General features: G+C 41.9%; 1 protein-coding gene across 3 annotated transcripts in view; it reads left to right on the plus strand.

Moving 5' to 3' along the window:
- The first annotated feature begins 13,944 nt into the window (after positions 1-13,944).
- Positions 13,945-15,762, plus strand: part of PRDM5 (PR/SET domain 5) — a 60,055-nt gene continuing 58,237 nt past the window's right edge. For all 3 annotated transcript variants that reach the window (XR_008436908.1, XM_053976460.1, XM_053976461.1), the window contains exon 1: positions 13,945-14,097. Coding sequence is in view for 2 of the 3 variants with exons in the window: in XM_053976460.1 (XP_053832435.1) it covers positions 14,005-14,097 (93 nt within the window). In the remaining variant the exon portion in view is untranslated. The remainder of the gene's footprint in view (positions 14,098-15,762) is intronic.

The raw sequence follows: 15,762 nt of genomic DNA on the forward strand, positions 1-15,762 counted from the left end.
AGTGTGGTAGTGAAGAGTTTGTCTGACTGTGTGAAATTTGGTTGTAAGGTGGGAGTAACACCACAAAGGGGCCAGACACAGTGTTGTAGCTTACTTTGCTTCTAGAATGGAAGGTAAGAAATTATCTTGCTGATTCTCAAAGTATAGATTTTTTTGGTTGAGGGAGAAAGATCAGAGTCTGGATTATAAAATTATATGATTCTGGTACTCAGGAGTTAAATTTAATTCCTAATTAATACTGGTTTTACCTGTGCTGTTCTACACTCAGAATTGCACATTATTTCAGGTGAAAGAGGGATAGAATATTTTGTGAAGTAAATTATTTTAGTCCCCTCCCCATTCTGCCTCCTGATTTCTTTAACTGTTAAGTAGAAATGAGTGTGTTGTAAATATTGACTTCCCCACTCCCTGCCTTTTTGAGCCACTGTTTTTCAAATATTGGATTTTCTCGTTGAGCTCCAGCAGCTGTTTCTGGCTGTGTAATTTAATCCTATATGTAGAGGAGAAGCTGAGCTTTTCACATCATTTCCATATTAAACCCTTTCCCCAGTAGCTCTGTGTTGGTGAGGAGAGCCTTTCTTCGGTTGTCTTGAGGAGCTTCCATGGATTTCAGAGTCCCTTCAGAGTTTCAGTGAATCCATGAAAGGCTACGGCAGCAACTGACACAATTCAGGGATGGTTTAGTCTTCTAAATAAGTGTTTAGACTGGTTTATAAACTTGTGGTATTAATCCTGTCAGGGAGACAAATTCTTACTTCATTTCATGTGTTTGATGGTTCCAAACCCTACTTTGGAAGAAGGCTTTTATCTCTTCTCTGGAGTCCACATCACTAGCTATAATAATCATAATCCTCAGCTTGCCTAGACAGCCACTGCTGATACCAGGCTGTAGGGAGCACCCTCCTTTCCCTCTTTTTTAGACCATTTCTTTTAAAGAGAACTGTTTATAAATGAAAGCTTAAGTGACCCAGTAACACTGATAGGTTTTGTGAATGCAGCTAGTTGTTACTTTCCAGCACAATTTGTCTAACAAAAAAAGGAACTTATCTATCTCAAAATAGGCACAAGTGAATAGTGAATGTACAGCTGGCATCTAATCCTGCAGTCATTGTGTATTTTGGAAAGTCAACTGATTGACAATTTGATTTCTGCCACTGAAAACTGTAGAGTTGAGGTACCCTTTGATGAACTGTAAGATAAATGTTTATCGTTCACTTTACAAAGAGAGACTCTTTTCCTCCTCCTCCCTCCCTCCCTAATCCCATTTACAGCAAAGGAAACTGAAAAGGAGCAGGTGGAAGTGTTGTTACTCAAATATTTGCTCTTTATGGACATCAAATAGCATGGCTGTTAAAAAGGCTGTTACATCTCAAAGGCAGATAGCATGAGGTAGGGATGATGGTGGGAGGGTGTCTCAGGCAGTTAACTACGGTCCTTATTTTGCTCCTTAGTGGAATCAGGACTTACCTCCTGTGTCCTGGGAAATGAGTTAATTCTTTGAGGACACAAAGAATGGCATGAGGACCCCTGCTGAGCACAGGCAGGGCTCACACAAGGCTGTGGGCACTCTTGATGTTTTTCCTCCCATGCACCCATGCCTGTGCCAGCTGCAGTCCTGCCTCATCATTATTACTGTGCTCATTCTCCTCCATTTCCCATGGCACAACTGGGGAGCTCAATGTGAAATAAACACAAATACATTTACTTTTATTTGCTTGGCATGGTGGTATAATTAAAAGATAGAACAAACTCTCTCCATTTATTCAACAGGGATGCATTGTTCCTCCTCCTGGTTTTTGTTTTCCCAAGTACTGTCTCTTCATGGTTACTCTCTCACAGACTGTAAGTTTTTGTTTTGTTTTTTTTTTAATGTTCAACACATTTAAAAGTAATGGGCAGGTACACTGAGCTAATGCAGAGATTGTGTTGTTCTGGAGAGCTGGTCTGGCCTGTGCTGAGAGCAGAGCAGCTGCAGACCGCCTGCAGATGTGGGCTGGACAGACAGTTGCTCATGAGTGATTCCATTATATTTCCTCAGATCCCTCTTTGAGCCACGATGGGCAACTGCTCCCAACCTCTAATGGCTTCCTTATGTTCTTTCCCATTCTCGTTCAAGCTGTGCAGCTGGCTGCCGGGGGGACAGCACGGTGACAAAGGCTGCTGCAGCACGCTTGGCAGACAGATGCTGCCTGACAGGGCATGGACAATGCAGGGGCTCTGCTCTCTCTGTAATTGGTGGCTGCTGAGTGCCGGGTAATTGGGCTCATGGCCTCTCCAGAGCGGGTGGAACAGGCTACAGGACACGGAGAAAAGGCTGCTTTGGTGGGAGCAGTGGGTTAAAGCAAGACACAACTGTTTCTGGATTCTGGGTAGTCATGGTTCCCTGTTGGTACTGACAAAGGCCCTTTTCTCATTGTGTTTTGGAGCTGTTTGATCACTGTCCTCTGGTCCCGCCCGAGAGGCATCACAGCTGATTGTATAATAACTCAGTCTAGTGTTCAGGACAGGCTTTGTAGGAGGCCTGCCCAGAGCTTTTGATCAGCAGCTCCTCGTTCGGATGGAGCACAGGAGAAGTGGAGGAAGACTGGAAAGTTATGAAATCTTTTTAACCAGAACTTAGTGCTGCCTTTATTTCCAAGTGTGCAGGAATTGCTTCTGAGATCCTGGTTGTTCCTGAGCTCAGACTGTGCCGTAGTGCACAGTTTGTGGTGCTGGCACCCACTCACCCTTCTCTAAGAGGTGAAACTTGACAAAGCCACTACTTCTGTGCTGCACATAGCAGCCAAGCCTTTTTCAGCATAATGAAATGAAACACCAAAATACCTCTGTCATTAAAGAATACAAATCTTTGACACAAGCACTGAGGTAGGTCTATCCAGAGCTCTTCCCTCAAAGAGCTTTTCAACTCAAACCTCAGGTTTTCTTTGAACAAAGCTTACATCAGACAAACCTCTTGCAACAGAGATGAGAGAGAGAAAAGACAGACTAGACATGGGGAAGGGTTTATAAACAAATCCCCTGCTGCTCACTTTGTCCCTGCTTCCAGTCTTGCTTTCAGTCAGCTCTGTGGCTTTCTGGGCTGAAGCAGACTGCAAGCTCACTGTGGTCCCTAGGGAACTTTTCCCATTGTCACTGGGGCTGGTTTCTGGCTTGTCCTGCTGCTCTCAGCTATCTCCTGAGCCTGAGCTGTGTGCCTGTGTCTCCTTGATGTTTGCTTCCCCCCTCTTAAGCACACCAAGTAGCTCACACATGAAGATATCATATCTTTTCCCCTGCAGAAAGGCCCACTTGGCTGTGTTGTCCCCTTTAAAAGAATATGATATACCAAGAGAAACAATTCAATTGGATACTCTGTCCTAGCCCCTAACCCAGATATTTTTCTGGAAAAGGAATAGTTTGTTGTGATAAATGTGAAATGTGCAATATAAATACTTTGCTACTTTTAACTCATCTGTTAATGTTTCCTGCTATCTTTTCAAAGTTGTTTGTGTGCTTCTTTGTATGATGGAAACATCATGCAATACTGTTCTTTCCCATCTCAAAATAAAAACCATCTTTTTAAGTTCTCATATAATGGAGAAAAAGAGCAGTTGCTCACACCTCCAGTTTGTGCAAGGTTAATAATTGGGTGATCTATGTGACTGTCTTGTATTTCAGCTGAAATTTGTGCTTTCAGATCCTTAGTTGGTTATTTTTGGTGGCCTGGGCTGCTTATTTCTGCCAGTTCAGGAGATGTGCTTATAATGAAGAAATTGGTTTAGTATTTGGTGTATTTTCGTCATGGGATGGATAATTCTGCTCCCATTTTCTGCTGTTGTAGACCTGTGTGAATGCAAGTACAGGGGCTTTGATTAAGAGGAATGTTCTGATAGGTGATGATCTGATGAGGAGTTTCTGGGAACTGCAACAAGCCTTCATTTGCTAAAGTAATGGAGCTTTGCATGAATGAATATGGTTCCTTTTTCCCTGCTCCAGACTAAATCTTCCCAGCAAGTTTAGAGAAGTGGCTATGGTGGAAACACCCATCTGTAAATGAACCACCAGTGTAGTGAGAAGTTACACAAATCCATAACAACTTCCCAATCCCATGGCACCGGAACAGCAAGACACTTCACAGGACAGGGAAAAACAATGATACCAAGGAGGAGGAACGGACACGAAAGAAACAAACAATAATAACAAGAATAGAGGCACATTGTCATTAAATGAAAACATCTTAAACGGTGACCTTTCTGACAAACCACAGAAATAGCAAACATGAAGCCTTTTTAATAACTGTTCCATACTGGAGTTTTGTACACATACCCCCTGGAAGCTTAATGCAATCCAAATGTCTGTCCCTTGGACAAGACCTGGAGGTAAATGCTCTTTGATGCCTGAAGGAACAAGTGAAAGGTTGCAGGTTAGTCAAACCTGCAAAAAACCCATGCTCCTGACTATGCCTCTCTCCATTTCAATATGAATTTTAAACATTTGATGTTTTCTTCATCTTTTTCATTGTTTCTATGGGAGGGAAGTGAGGGGAGAAGGGGAAGAAGATTTTTGGTAAATGTTTTGTCATAAAAGGTATGCTTAGTGTCTATGCTAAAAATAACTTGTGTGGAATTTTAGTTAGCACTGATGTTGGGCTGCTGCAGCCCTCAGCAGTGTCATACTGCATTTGAAGTGGATAAATTTCTCCATTTATATCATGATAGGGGTTTTGGATGAGTTGTCCTATTAGGCAAATACTACAAGCTGAAGGGATGGACAAAATACCATATGGGATGATACCAAAATCAGTATCTGTTCCCTCCTAGACCTCTCAAAACAGTAGATTTCTTACGTAGAAAGTATTCGATTTTTTTTTTTGGTGTATTGAAGACTTTTAAATTTTCACTTCTTTCTAACAGCTTTAAATAGTGGGACCTATCACATCCAATAACCATCTGGCTCTTAAATTAGGGGTCATTATGTGACTTTAATTTTTCGTACCAGTATCTACTAAAAATTTTCAAAAGCCAACTGAAGAGCATTAGATATTAATTGGGTTCAACTAAACAGATTTAAAATAACCATGATGGACAAATGTTCACCTGTTTCTATTTAATGTTTTATTACAAGCCTTTTAGATTGTTGTATCTTTTTCCTATGTCTTTTATCACAATTCACTGTTAGGTTATTATAAATATTCTCCAACCTTCAGAATTTCATTAGGAGTAATGGTTATGCTCACAGCCTCCAAGTCTGTAGAGTGGTGAAACAAAGTAAAATTAAACTACTGCCAATCTTATTTTATGGTGTTTTACCAGAATTAAAATGTGTTGTATATAACCCAATAACTCTTATTGCAGTTTGTAAACTAAATGGAAGTAATGTAGTGTCAAGAACTATTGCACAAATAATGGAATTCAGAAACTCCAACGTGTCAAAAAATGGTTTCTCACTATATAAAATGAGAAGGGAAATGAAGACTCTGCCCCTGTTTTCTGCTGGGGGGGTGTGTGTATAGATTTGCCTATGGGAGGACCAGGTTGGTGGTGGGTTCAAAAATTCACTGGTTAGACAGGCAGGATGCTACCAGAAACTGCATATTGAGTGCGCTGCATCCACTGCTTCCTCCCCTGCCAGTTCTCCCAGGGCTCCCTTGGTGCTGTACGGATAATGTCGCTCAGGCATGGATCAGGCACAAGCATGTCAGCTGTGATGTATCCTGTGACTCCATGCAGGTTAATGCTTTTCATCCCCAGTGACAGACCAGGGAAGTGTGCTTGGCTGCAGGTTGGGCACAGACACGTTGTACAGGGACTAACTGTGGCTGCTCTTGGAGTGCAGACAGGGCTTATTCCAGACTTTCTGTGATGACTTATTACAGTTCGGGCAGACTTTCATATAATTTCCAAAAGGGCATATTAATGTCTTGTACCTCTTGAAAGACACACTTTTAAATAAGATGCAGCTGCCCTGTACTTGCAGCCTGTTCCCTTGCTACCTTATGAGAAAAGATGACTAACTCATTTATGGCAATCCTGAGCAGTAATAACTTCAAATTTATGGTGCACCCAGTGTCCAGATGCCTCAGGGTGCCTGACAGGCTATAACTTAAACTGTAACTTTAAAAAAATCCCGTGTGATTGGACACAATGGAGCCGAGGGAGGAACAGAAACCCTATTGTGTGACAAATAGAAAGGCGTCCCACAAACAATCTCCAACCCAAACTCGCTGCAGCCCGGCCCAGGGGGGTGCAGTTGTGCTCTCTGAAATGCCAGAGAGGAGCACTCACTGCAGCTAAGGGGAAACATTTGGACAGGTAGGCTTGGCACAGGGAAAAGCAGACCCAGCTGCAGCTTCAGTCCAAGGAGTTGTGGGTTTTGTTAACCAAGGGTGAATACTTCAAAAAAGGAAGTAGCAAGCATCTTACAGATATCTTTTATAGCTATTGCTGTTCTTCAAAAAGCCTGCTTTTCAGAGTACACTTACACTCTTATTAATCTAATGATTGCTCTGTACATATAGACACAAACATTCTTCCATTGGTCCTACTCTAATTTCAGATACTTACAGAACTTCCTGTGACTTTAATCTGCTCTCAAAATCAACTTCTGCCCCAAAGTGCAGGTGTATCAAGGGTTTGAATCAGCTGCTGCTCTTAGTGAACAGTGAAGCTGTTCACTAAGACAGGGGGGACATGTGAGATCCTCTCCCCAGTTACTTCAGTCTCCAGACATCTCTGCTTTGTGAAGCTGAGTAGACCTGTAAAGTTTAAACAGAAGGCTCTGAGTGAAAGAGGGAACTTATTTGAATCATGTTATTGTTGCTTGTAAGCAAAGACACATTTCTAATTTTTGTCTTTATTTTGAAAACATAATAATGAAGGGAATAAAGAAAAATCATATTCCTGTCTTTAATCCTTCTATTGCTTTCAAAACTGAGTAATTTCACTATGAAGTATTTGTAACAACACAACCTTTGAAATAGCTATTGGTTTTCTTCATTTTTCCTTTTTTGTTTGTTTTTCTAAGTACTGCATAAATAAATTTACAGTTCATCCTTGCAAACCTTGGCAATAATATCCAAAAATCATTTGAGCCAGAGTCATCATACTTGATGAGTCTTATTTTTTTTTTAAGAGTCTAGTCTGACATATTGATGTTTGGTACAGAGCTGCTGAGTACCCCCAGTGTCAGATGGAATATAATGAGGATGAGAGTTTTTAAATTGAAGCATTCAACAGAAAAGCCTTTTTCAAACACTCATCCTATATGGTTTAATGAGAACTTAATTCCTGACAAATGTTGGTGGTTTGAAATTTTTTTGTGGTTTTTTATGTGTTTTTTTGTTGTTTGTTTGTTTGTTTGTTTTTTGTTTTTGTTAGGCTCAGTTAATTCTAAATGTGCATGTGGTGTCCCTGATTATGCAAGCCCTTAAGCTTTATAAAGCAGCTCATACCCAAAAGTATTATTGAAGATGGCTCTGTTGAGACCTCTAGGTGGAAAACTCCCCAGATTTGTTTAAAATTTTCACATTCAGAACAGAATATGTATTTGTAGTAATATTTCTCTTTCTGAGAACAAAACATGTCTTTGGATGGAGTGGAGCAAAGACCCACAGAGCAATTTAAGTGTCTGTCCTCTATGCATGGGTTAAAGCAGTTAGAATTTCCTATTCTTCCAGAGGAATTTCTTACAGCACTAGGAAGGAAGTATTTCCTTAGGGAAAATATTAACTGAGAAAGTGACTTCAGTGGAAGGCAGGTAGGCAGGAGAGTGAGAACCAAGGGAAGCATTAAGGTGTGTTCAGCATAGCTGCTGCCCATTCGTAAGTCAGTGGCTCTCACTTTGGTGTGTGCTATTCTCTCTTAGGTCATGGATGTCAAATTACATGGTGTGTTGATTTTAGCTGTTCTAAAAATAACTAAAACCCTTCAAAGAAAAATAAATCCAACAGCATTACAAACCATATCCCAGTTCCCAGATCCCTGGTGTCAGTGGGAATTCCCCTCGCATTTCAAATCTACTGTGTCCAGCCCTAATGGTTTGGGCTTTTATAGGCCTTAAAGCAAAGTGTTCTCTTCTAGGACCAGGTTTCCTGAGAAGGGGAATTAAGTTGCTCCAGCTCACAGTGCAGAATGAAATGAGCACATCTGTAGTGTGGAGAACTGGGGGATTTAAGCCCTCCACTGGTGGGTCAAGCACAGCTGAATACTGAAAGATAAGAAGGTAGTGGACACTCACCCTGTTGTAAAGAGGGTGACTCAAATGCTGTTTTTCTGAGAATGGGAAGAAGATAGTGAGGCAAAAGTGCATAAAAATTATGTGAAAGATGACCTGAGACAACTCTCTGAGCAAAGGACAGCACAGATTGTGAAAATGCGTGCTCAGAACGGCAAAATGAATTTTCCATAGCTGGCACTTCTGAGAAATACCTTCTGTGTGTATATAGCCATTCTCCAATGATTTAAAAACATTCTGTCAAGCTGCTTAATGATACTCCATGTTGTGGAGACTCATGGAGAAGTGAAAATAGGACTATCCAACAGCACCTGGCAGACATGAAAGGCAGAGGTCAGTTATGAGAGTTGTCATCCATATGCTAAAATAATATCAGCAAACCACCAAGAGTTCATAGTAGTCAGCTGTCTTCCTGCTACAGGAAACCCAATATGGTGTTCCAGCTTTATGTCCTGTTGAGGAATGGTGGAAAAATACTTCACAGCATCAAAGCTCTTTCAAGGTTTTAGAAATAATTTGTTGGATGGTTGGACTGCCAAACACGATGAGTTAAATGACTGGCACAGAGCAGGTAGTGAAAGAGAGCCTAATTTCCAGGTTTTTTTCAGCAAATAAAAATAGCACAGCGTGGGAATTAGCTTGGTGATGAACCTCATGTCCCATGAAGATCCCTCTCATGATTAGGTAGCAAGTAGAAAAGGAAGCAGGTAAGTTTAAGGCTTATTGCTCCCAGAAGGAGCACAAGATCAGCTCCACAGCAGGCTGTAATGGGAATTGGGAAGGTATAACCTTTATGCACCAGGGCATATATGGGAATGGTTAGGACTGAAGGAAGTAGCTCACCAGGGAGAGGCTGGATCTGGGAAGTCACTTTCCATTAATGAAGGAAAGGCTGAGTCGATCCTGAAGGGGCTGACAGGAAAAACAGGGCAGGTGACACCAATTAGGGAAGTCACTCCTAATCTGAAATAAGATATTCCTGAGCTGAAGAAACCAATTCTGGGATGTGTAAGGATGTGGCTCAGTTCATGTGCTACTGCATAGAGTGTTTCTGTCACTTGCTGTCTCTGAAGAAATTAATGGAAATGATTTACACTGAATGTTTAAAATATTTTTAACCATTCTCTAATTGCTTTTTAGACTTCTTTCCTATATCACTTATGTGAAGCTTTCATGTGAGACAGCAAAAAAAAAATCTACTACAGTCCCATTATATTGTGCTCCTTTTAGGTCCATCACTATGAAACTTGAATTTCTAGCTTAATCTCCTACTTACTCAAAATTTAGTCTTTTCTTTTTTTTTTTACCCCTAGTTTTGAATCCTCTCAAACAATTGATGTGAACACTTAATATGCCATCAGCTGGGGAATGTAAGTACAAATGCATGTCTGAATTTTAGTACATTCAAAAGGGAAGGAGAAAAATTTTAATTCTGAAATCCTGGCAGCAACTTCTAGGACTTCAAATATCTGAGAGAGATATTTTGACAGCAACTACTTTGTGCCTATAAGCAAAGAAAGATACAAGTTTAAAACAAATCTTATAATTTACAGCTTTTCATGACCTTGAATATCACAACACAAGGATTCTGTATTAGTTTACAGAAAACCCAAACAGCCAACTGTGCATTGATTAGAAGAGAGATTTTGGTAGGGAAATAATTTATTCGTTGCAATGTTTGCTGAATTCAAAAAGCTTCAAAAGAATCAGTGTAGGGAAACAAAAAAGAAACAACTCACCACATACACAAAAAAGGCAATCCTTAAAAATAGCTGAAAAGAATTTTGCTCAGCAAATCAAAGTGCATTAGGGAAAGAACAACTTAAGCTTTTCAGAGCACCAATAAACACAGACAAAACAAACACTGTTAGAGCTGGGAAAGGCCCCGAGACATTCAGTAGATAGGACTTTTTGTCATATTTTAAACAGGCACATTTAATTGTTTCAGAAAGTAGATGGTTTTACATGAAAGAGATTGGGTTTTGAGTGGGTAGTTTGACATCCAGTTTAAGTTGACTCCATGTCAACACAATCTGTTCCAGGTACTTAAGAGCCCCTGTGCCTGGTGATTACTGGTGGCAAGGGTGCCATTGTCCCCAAAGCAGGGCAGGCTCTAAAGGTAGTTGGGTTTTTTTGTTTGGTTGGTTTTGTTTTGTTTTGTTTTGTTTTTTTAAAGTGGAACTCTGTACAACTGAGGAAAGGAAAAAAAACCCAACCCTGAGAGGTCTTTATGCTATTCCTCTTCCCATCTTTCACTCAGACTCTGCCATGAGGCGAGCTGGAACCTTTTCTTCCTGAAAACTTTCAGGGCAAAATGAGTCAGTGCAAACCCCGTTTCCATCCTGGTCCAGGCACTGCAGTGGGGAAGGTCTGGGAAGTCACCATGAAAAAAGAACAACGGTCCCAGATGAAGTTCAGGACTTTGTACCTAGGCAGAGAAAGGGGCTTGGCAAATTCCAGGGAAATACCTGACTGAAACCTTTACATTCCTGGTCAAAGCTAAGCATTATTTGCACACCTGAAACGTGCAGGTACACATCAGCTAAGAAGGAACAGTCTGACAATACTGTACATGTCCTGCACGTGAGGTACAATCCAGATAAGACCAAGATTTGCTTTAAAAGAGCTGGTCCTGATCATACCAGGTTAAGAGGAAGTAGATGGGATTAGAGAGGAGATCCATAGATTCAGGGAGGAAGTTTTCAAAATATGCCTGCAAGCTTGGTTAAACTGCAGTGCAGAAACGTTTTGTGGACCAGTACAAATTGGGAAGGAGGAGCCATTATCATGAATAACACCCTGTCTCAGGTGTGTCAGCTTCCAGAATCTAATTCTGGCATTGCTAGGGATGCTGCAAAAGTTAATATTTTAATACTGCTCGATGCAAGGAACTCTTGAAAGGATTAAAAAGCCATTTACCTCAGACTCCAGTCCAACTGCCTGCAGAGCAGGAGGAGGGAGGATAGAAATGTCAGGTCCCTGAAAAATTCTAGAGATGATAGCACACCATCTAAACAAGGGATTACAGTGAAAAGCCACCTTTTTTTCTTGGAGAACACATTTTCCTTCTAAGCTGCTGGACACTTCAGGGGCTGGCATGTTTATTTCTGGCATCTTGAAGAGGATTTTGGTCTTAGATCCTTTTGTTTGTTAGAATGTGACATATTAAGTATGACACACTTAATTAGCTGTTCCTCGAGTGGAGGGCCTAACATACTATGCCTCTGGTATGGTGTAAGTACTGTAACTCCAGAAAAAGCTCTTGTAATTATTCTGTTTGTCACCACAGGTGGATTCCTGCCATGGAATTTCATGTGGGCCACAGCAGCTTTCATGACTAAGTAAGAGCCTCCATCTGAAAATACCTTGTTCCTTTTCCAAGGAAGTTATGTAAATGAATTTTGACAGTGTAAGGCTTTAAATTTGAAGGCTACTGGATTCCCTTGTGTTTCTCCTCAGCGTTCTGTATAGAGCAACACAGAAGCGGAGGGTCTACATGTTCAGTTTCTTTGTGCTTGCACTGCAAGTGAGTCGCAGCTGTAAGATTAATGGCTGATTAAATGGGGAAAAAAGGGTATTTTGCTACAGGTGGACAGGCAGTTGTGAATTTGTGATCAGTGTCACACCACCAATACACCATGAAAGGAAAGACTGGTGACAGTTTTGTCCAGGGATACAGCATTTTTTTCTAATTTGCTTAAACAGAATAAGACACAGGTAACGGCATTCCACGTTGGAGCAATAATAGCTGAAATTTACCAAGTAAGACAGTTGTTCTTTTGTACTGAAAGAGCTTAAAACCAAGACAGAAATGCATCCAAACTGTAATATTATCTTTAACTTCCCATAGAAGAAATATTTTAAGGTCCAAAATGAAGACTCCCCAGTGGATTTTTTTTTCTCTCTTCTGCAAAGAAAAATATTGAGGCCTTCATATAGTGTAAAATGATTTTTAGAATATTCATGACCTTTGGAAAAGGTCAGAGACAGGGGAAATTAAGTCAGCATTTTAATCTGATATACATTAAGAAAGACTGGCATCCAGTCAAGGAAGTGTTCAGGTCTCCAAAAATATTAAGTACGTTCAATTATGCATGGGGAAGCTTTACACCTAGATCTTAATTAAAAGAATAGTTAAATTTTGCTCTTCGTCGTAAAACTGAAGCAATTGCCCCAGCAACTTATTTCCTCTCAGTTCAATTTATTTGTTTTTGAGATGGCAGAATTCTTACTTATACCGATTTAGATGCTCCATTTTTATTACTAAATTAGTAGCCAGTGACCAGGTTATCAGTCAGGGTGTGAAATCTGTGGGTCTGGTGTGCTTCCATTTCCAGAATTATTCTTTCAACCATGTTGTTGGAGTCTTTCATCTTTTTTCTTGTCAAATTAAGGGGCTCATGAAATTTACTAGACCATTTGTTCATATATTGACTATCATGCAATATTATATAAAATTTTCTGTATAAACATGTGTGTTGGTGGAAATATACATCACCTTTGTAAAGATTTTTGTCTTATAAAACTTTATGACAGCTAAACTATGACACTGCAGATGCTAAGCACAAAAAGCCATTGTGTGGAAATAGATAAGGGAACAAAAAATAGTCAGACCTGATTTTTTAAATTTAATTTTTCCCTAAATGTCCATCTATGGATGGGCAGGAATCCAACTGATGTAAAGCACTTTCATGATTATTTGTTCCCTGGCATGTGGTAACTAAAATTCAGGACATTTGTTTCACTCCTTCCAAATGACACCAACATAGAACTTTTCTAATACTTTGCTGGAAAACTACGAGCTTTTAATATTTAACTTCTACTGTTTATACATCTGTTAGTGCAAAAACAGGTAGAGAGAAAAGAGGTTGTTACGCTCCAGTGGTTTAATTATTATCATTAGCATCACAATTTTACAATAGGTCTATAAATAGTTTTTTTTTTTCCTTTTTTTCCTTTTCCTTCTGCTTGCCTCACATGCCTTCATATTTATTTTTAATTCCTTAATCAGATATGATTACAAATCCCTTTTCTAGCTACACCACCACTTCAGTTTAGGGAGCAACAATGAGTATGGCGTCAATGAAAATCCCAAAAATCCCCAAGAAAGCTATTCAGCTTTCTAGAAGGTCAATGTATATCGTGCATATATAAAATATATATTTATAATGTATATTGTAGTTTTGTGGAAGAGTACTGGTGTGATGTTAGCAACATGTTGAAGTCGAACTTCTCCCTGTTCAACTACATTGTGTGTAGTTTTAGTCAGAAAACCATGCCTTTGCTGGGTATGTCGTAAGAATATACAGAATGTTTCTTTATTTTCTAGACAAAAAGCGTCATGTTTGAGTGTTCATAAGGATGCCCAATTTCTGCCTTTAGGTCCGCGCTCCCTCAAAACCAACCCCCGAAAGCGAAGGATTACTTGGTTTCGAAGCGAAGCTGCGTCTGCCTTCACGCATTGGTGGAACACGACAGAAGAGGTGGGATAAACCCGAGCGGGGCATAAACCCGAGCGGGACGCCGCTGTCCACTCACGAGGGCGCCGTCCCTCCCCGGCGCCGTTCCCGCCGCTGCCCCGCCGGGCGCGCGCGCCCCCTGCGGCCGCCCCGCCCCGCCCCGCCGCGCGCGCTAGCCCCTCCCCTCAGGGGCCGGGAGAGCCCCCGCATCCAGCCCCTCTTCCTGCCCCCTCCCCCGGACTCCCGCTCGCCGTTCCCGGTGGGATGGGAGTCCCCACGTAAGCCTCTTCCTTCTCCCCGGTAGCAGGCGGCGGGCCCCGAGTTCGGTGCAAAAATGCTGGGCATGTATGTGCCGGATAGGTTCGCCCTCAAGTCGTCCCGGGTGCAGGACGGGATGGGGCTCTACACGGCCCGCAGAGTGAAGAAGGTGGGTGATGGCGGGGGAACGGCCTGGCCCGGCCCGGCGGGGAGCGGCTGCCACGTATCACCGGGGAGTTGGGCGGCTCTCCAAGTTCGCCTGAGCCGCGCTGTGCCCGCCCGGGCTCCCTCTGCTCACGGGAGGCGCCCCCCGCCCGCTCCCCCCTCCCGGTAGAAGGAGCCTCCCGGGGCGCCGCCGCGTCAGGCGGGAAGGGGCGCGGGGGCCGGCGGAGGGTTTGCTCTGAGGAATTTTATTTTCCCCGTATTGTGATTTTTTTTTTCTTTTTCTTTTTCTTTTTTTTTTTTTTTTTATTTTATTTGGTTTGTGTGTCTGGTACAGTTTTGAGGGCAGAGCTCCCCCGGGCGGGACCACCTCCCCGAGGGTCCGCGCTCTGAGGGCAGGGGGAGCCCGGAGTTCTCGGGCTCCCGTCGCCTCCCTCACGGCTCTCCCGGTTCGGCGGGACCGTGGTTTCATTCCTTCTTTCGGCGTAATAAAGCCGGGCCCTTGAACGATGTCATTCAGCTGAACCGAGTCTCGTACTCCAACCAGGTGATTCCTCTTCACACTTCATAATTGAAAGTATCTTAATCATGTGAAATTCCAGCTGAGACTGTCCAGGTGGCTTGTTAGGACACATAAAGGCATACCAAAACTATGAACCCATCATTAGTATACACTTTTCTGTGTTTTGTATGTTTTGCCTTCCATGTTTGTCCACGTTTTGGCTCTGTTTTTTTTTTTTTCCTAATTTTTCACTGGTTTCATCAACAGGACTTAGACTCGATGGGGTGGAGGTCTCACATTTTTAAGGTGTCCCTGAGTGTTAAGGGGACCAGAACAATTTTATTTAGTTTGCTTTAATTTTTTAAAACTTTTCTGCTGAGGTTCTGAAGTTTCATTTCAAAACATTTTGGGTTCACACAAGGTGAAGGTTGTACACTTCCTCACGCAAGGAAGGTTGTACACTATTAGCATTTGTTAATCTCTGGACTCTGAAATAGAGTGAAACACATGGGAATCAGCATCCCCAATTCAGAGCTGGGGGTCTGAGCTTCCGTCCTTTACACTGTTGACAACTGAGCCATTAGAGCTGCATGCTGAGACAAATACAGCGTTTTCCTGCCTGAATTATTCTACCTTACTTAGGAACTTCATACAGGCAAAGTGTGTGAGGTCAGAGCTGTGCAAGCACCTAGAAAAAGTGTTGGAAGTACACTGTGTACTTCATGTGGACTGCAAAAGGCAGAGGCAGCTGCAGTAGGATCTGTTTGTATTAGGAGTGTCTGGTGACAGTGTTTGTTACAGACCTGTCCTTTGACACTGAGTCCTCTGTGCTGGTAGCACAGGCAGCTGTGGTCTGCAAAGCCCTGGTCAGAAGAACAGGCAGAGGAACCAGCTCTTGAGTTGCTCTGTTTTTTATTAAAACATTCTCCTGAAATTTGTTGGAGACCTAAGTCCCGTGTTCTCTGTTGGGAGAAGGATGTGTAAATAACACAGGTGGTACACTGGACACAGCCAGACTCCATGTTGCTCTTTTCCATGGAAAGAAAATTCACACCTGGAGTGCTCTTAACTTGTTCCACTGTCTAGTAATGAGGCAGAAGTACCACACTTTGTGGCTGTGATAAAGAGTAGCTTATAGCTGTTAAATAATTTCCATGGAGTTTTGGGATT

The sequence above is a fragment of the Vidua macroura genome, chromosome 4 (assembly GCF_024509145.1).
Source record: "Vidua macroura isolate BioBank_ID:100142 chromosome 4, ASM2450914v1, whole genome shotgun sequence".
NCBI classification, from domain to species: Eukaryota; Metazoa; Chordata; class Aves; order Passeriformes; family Viduidae; genus Vidua; species Vidua macroura.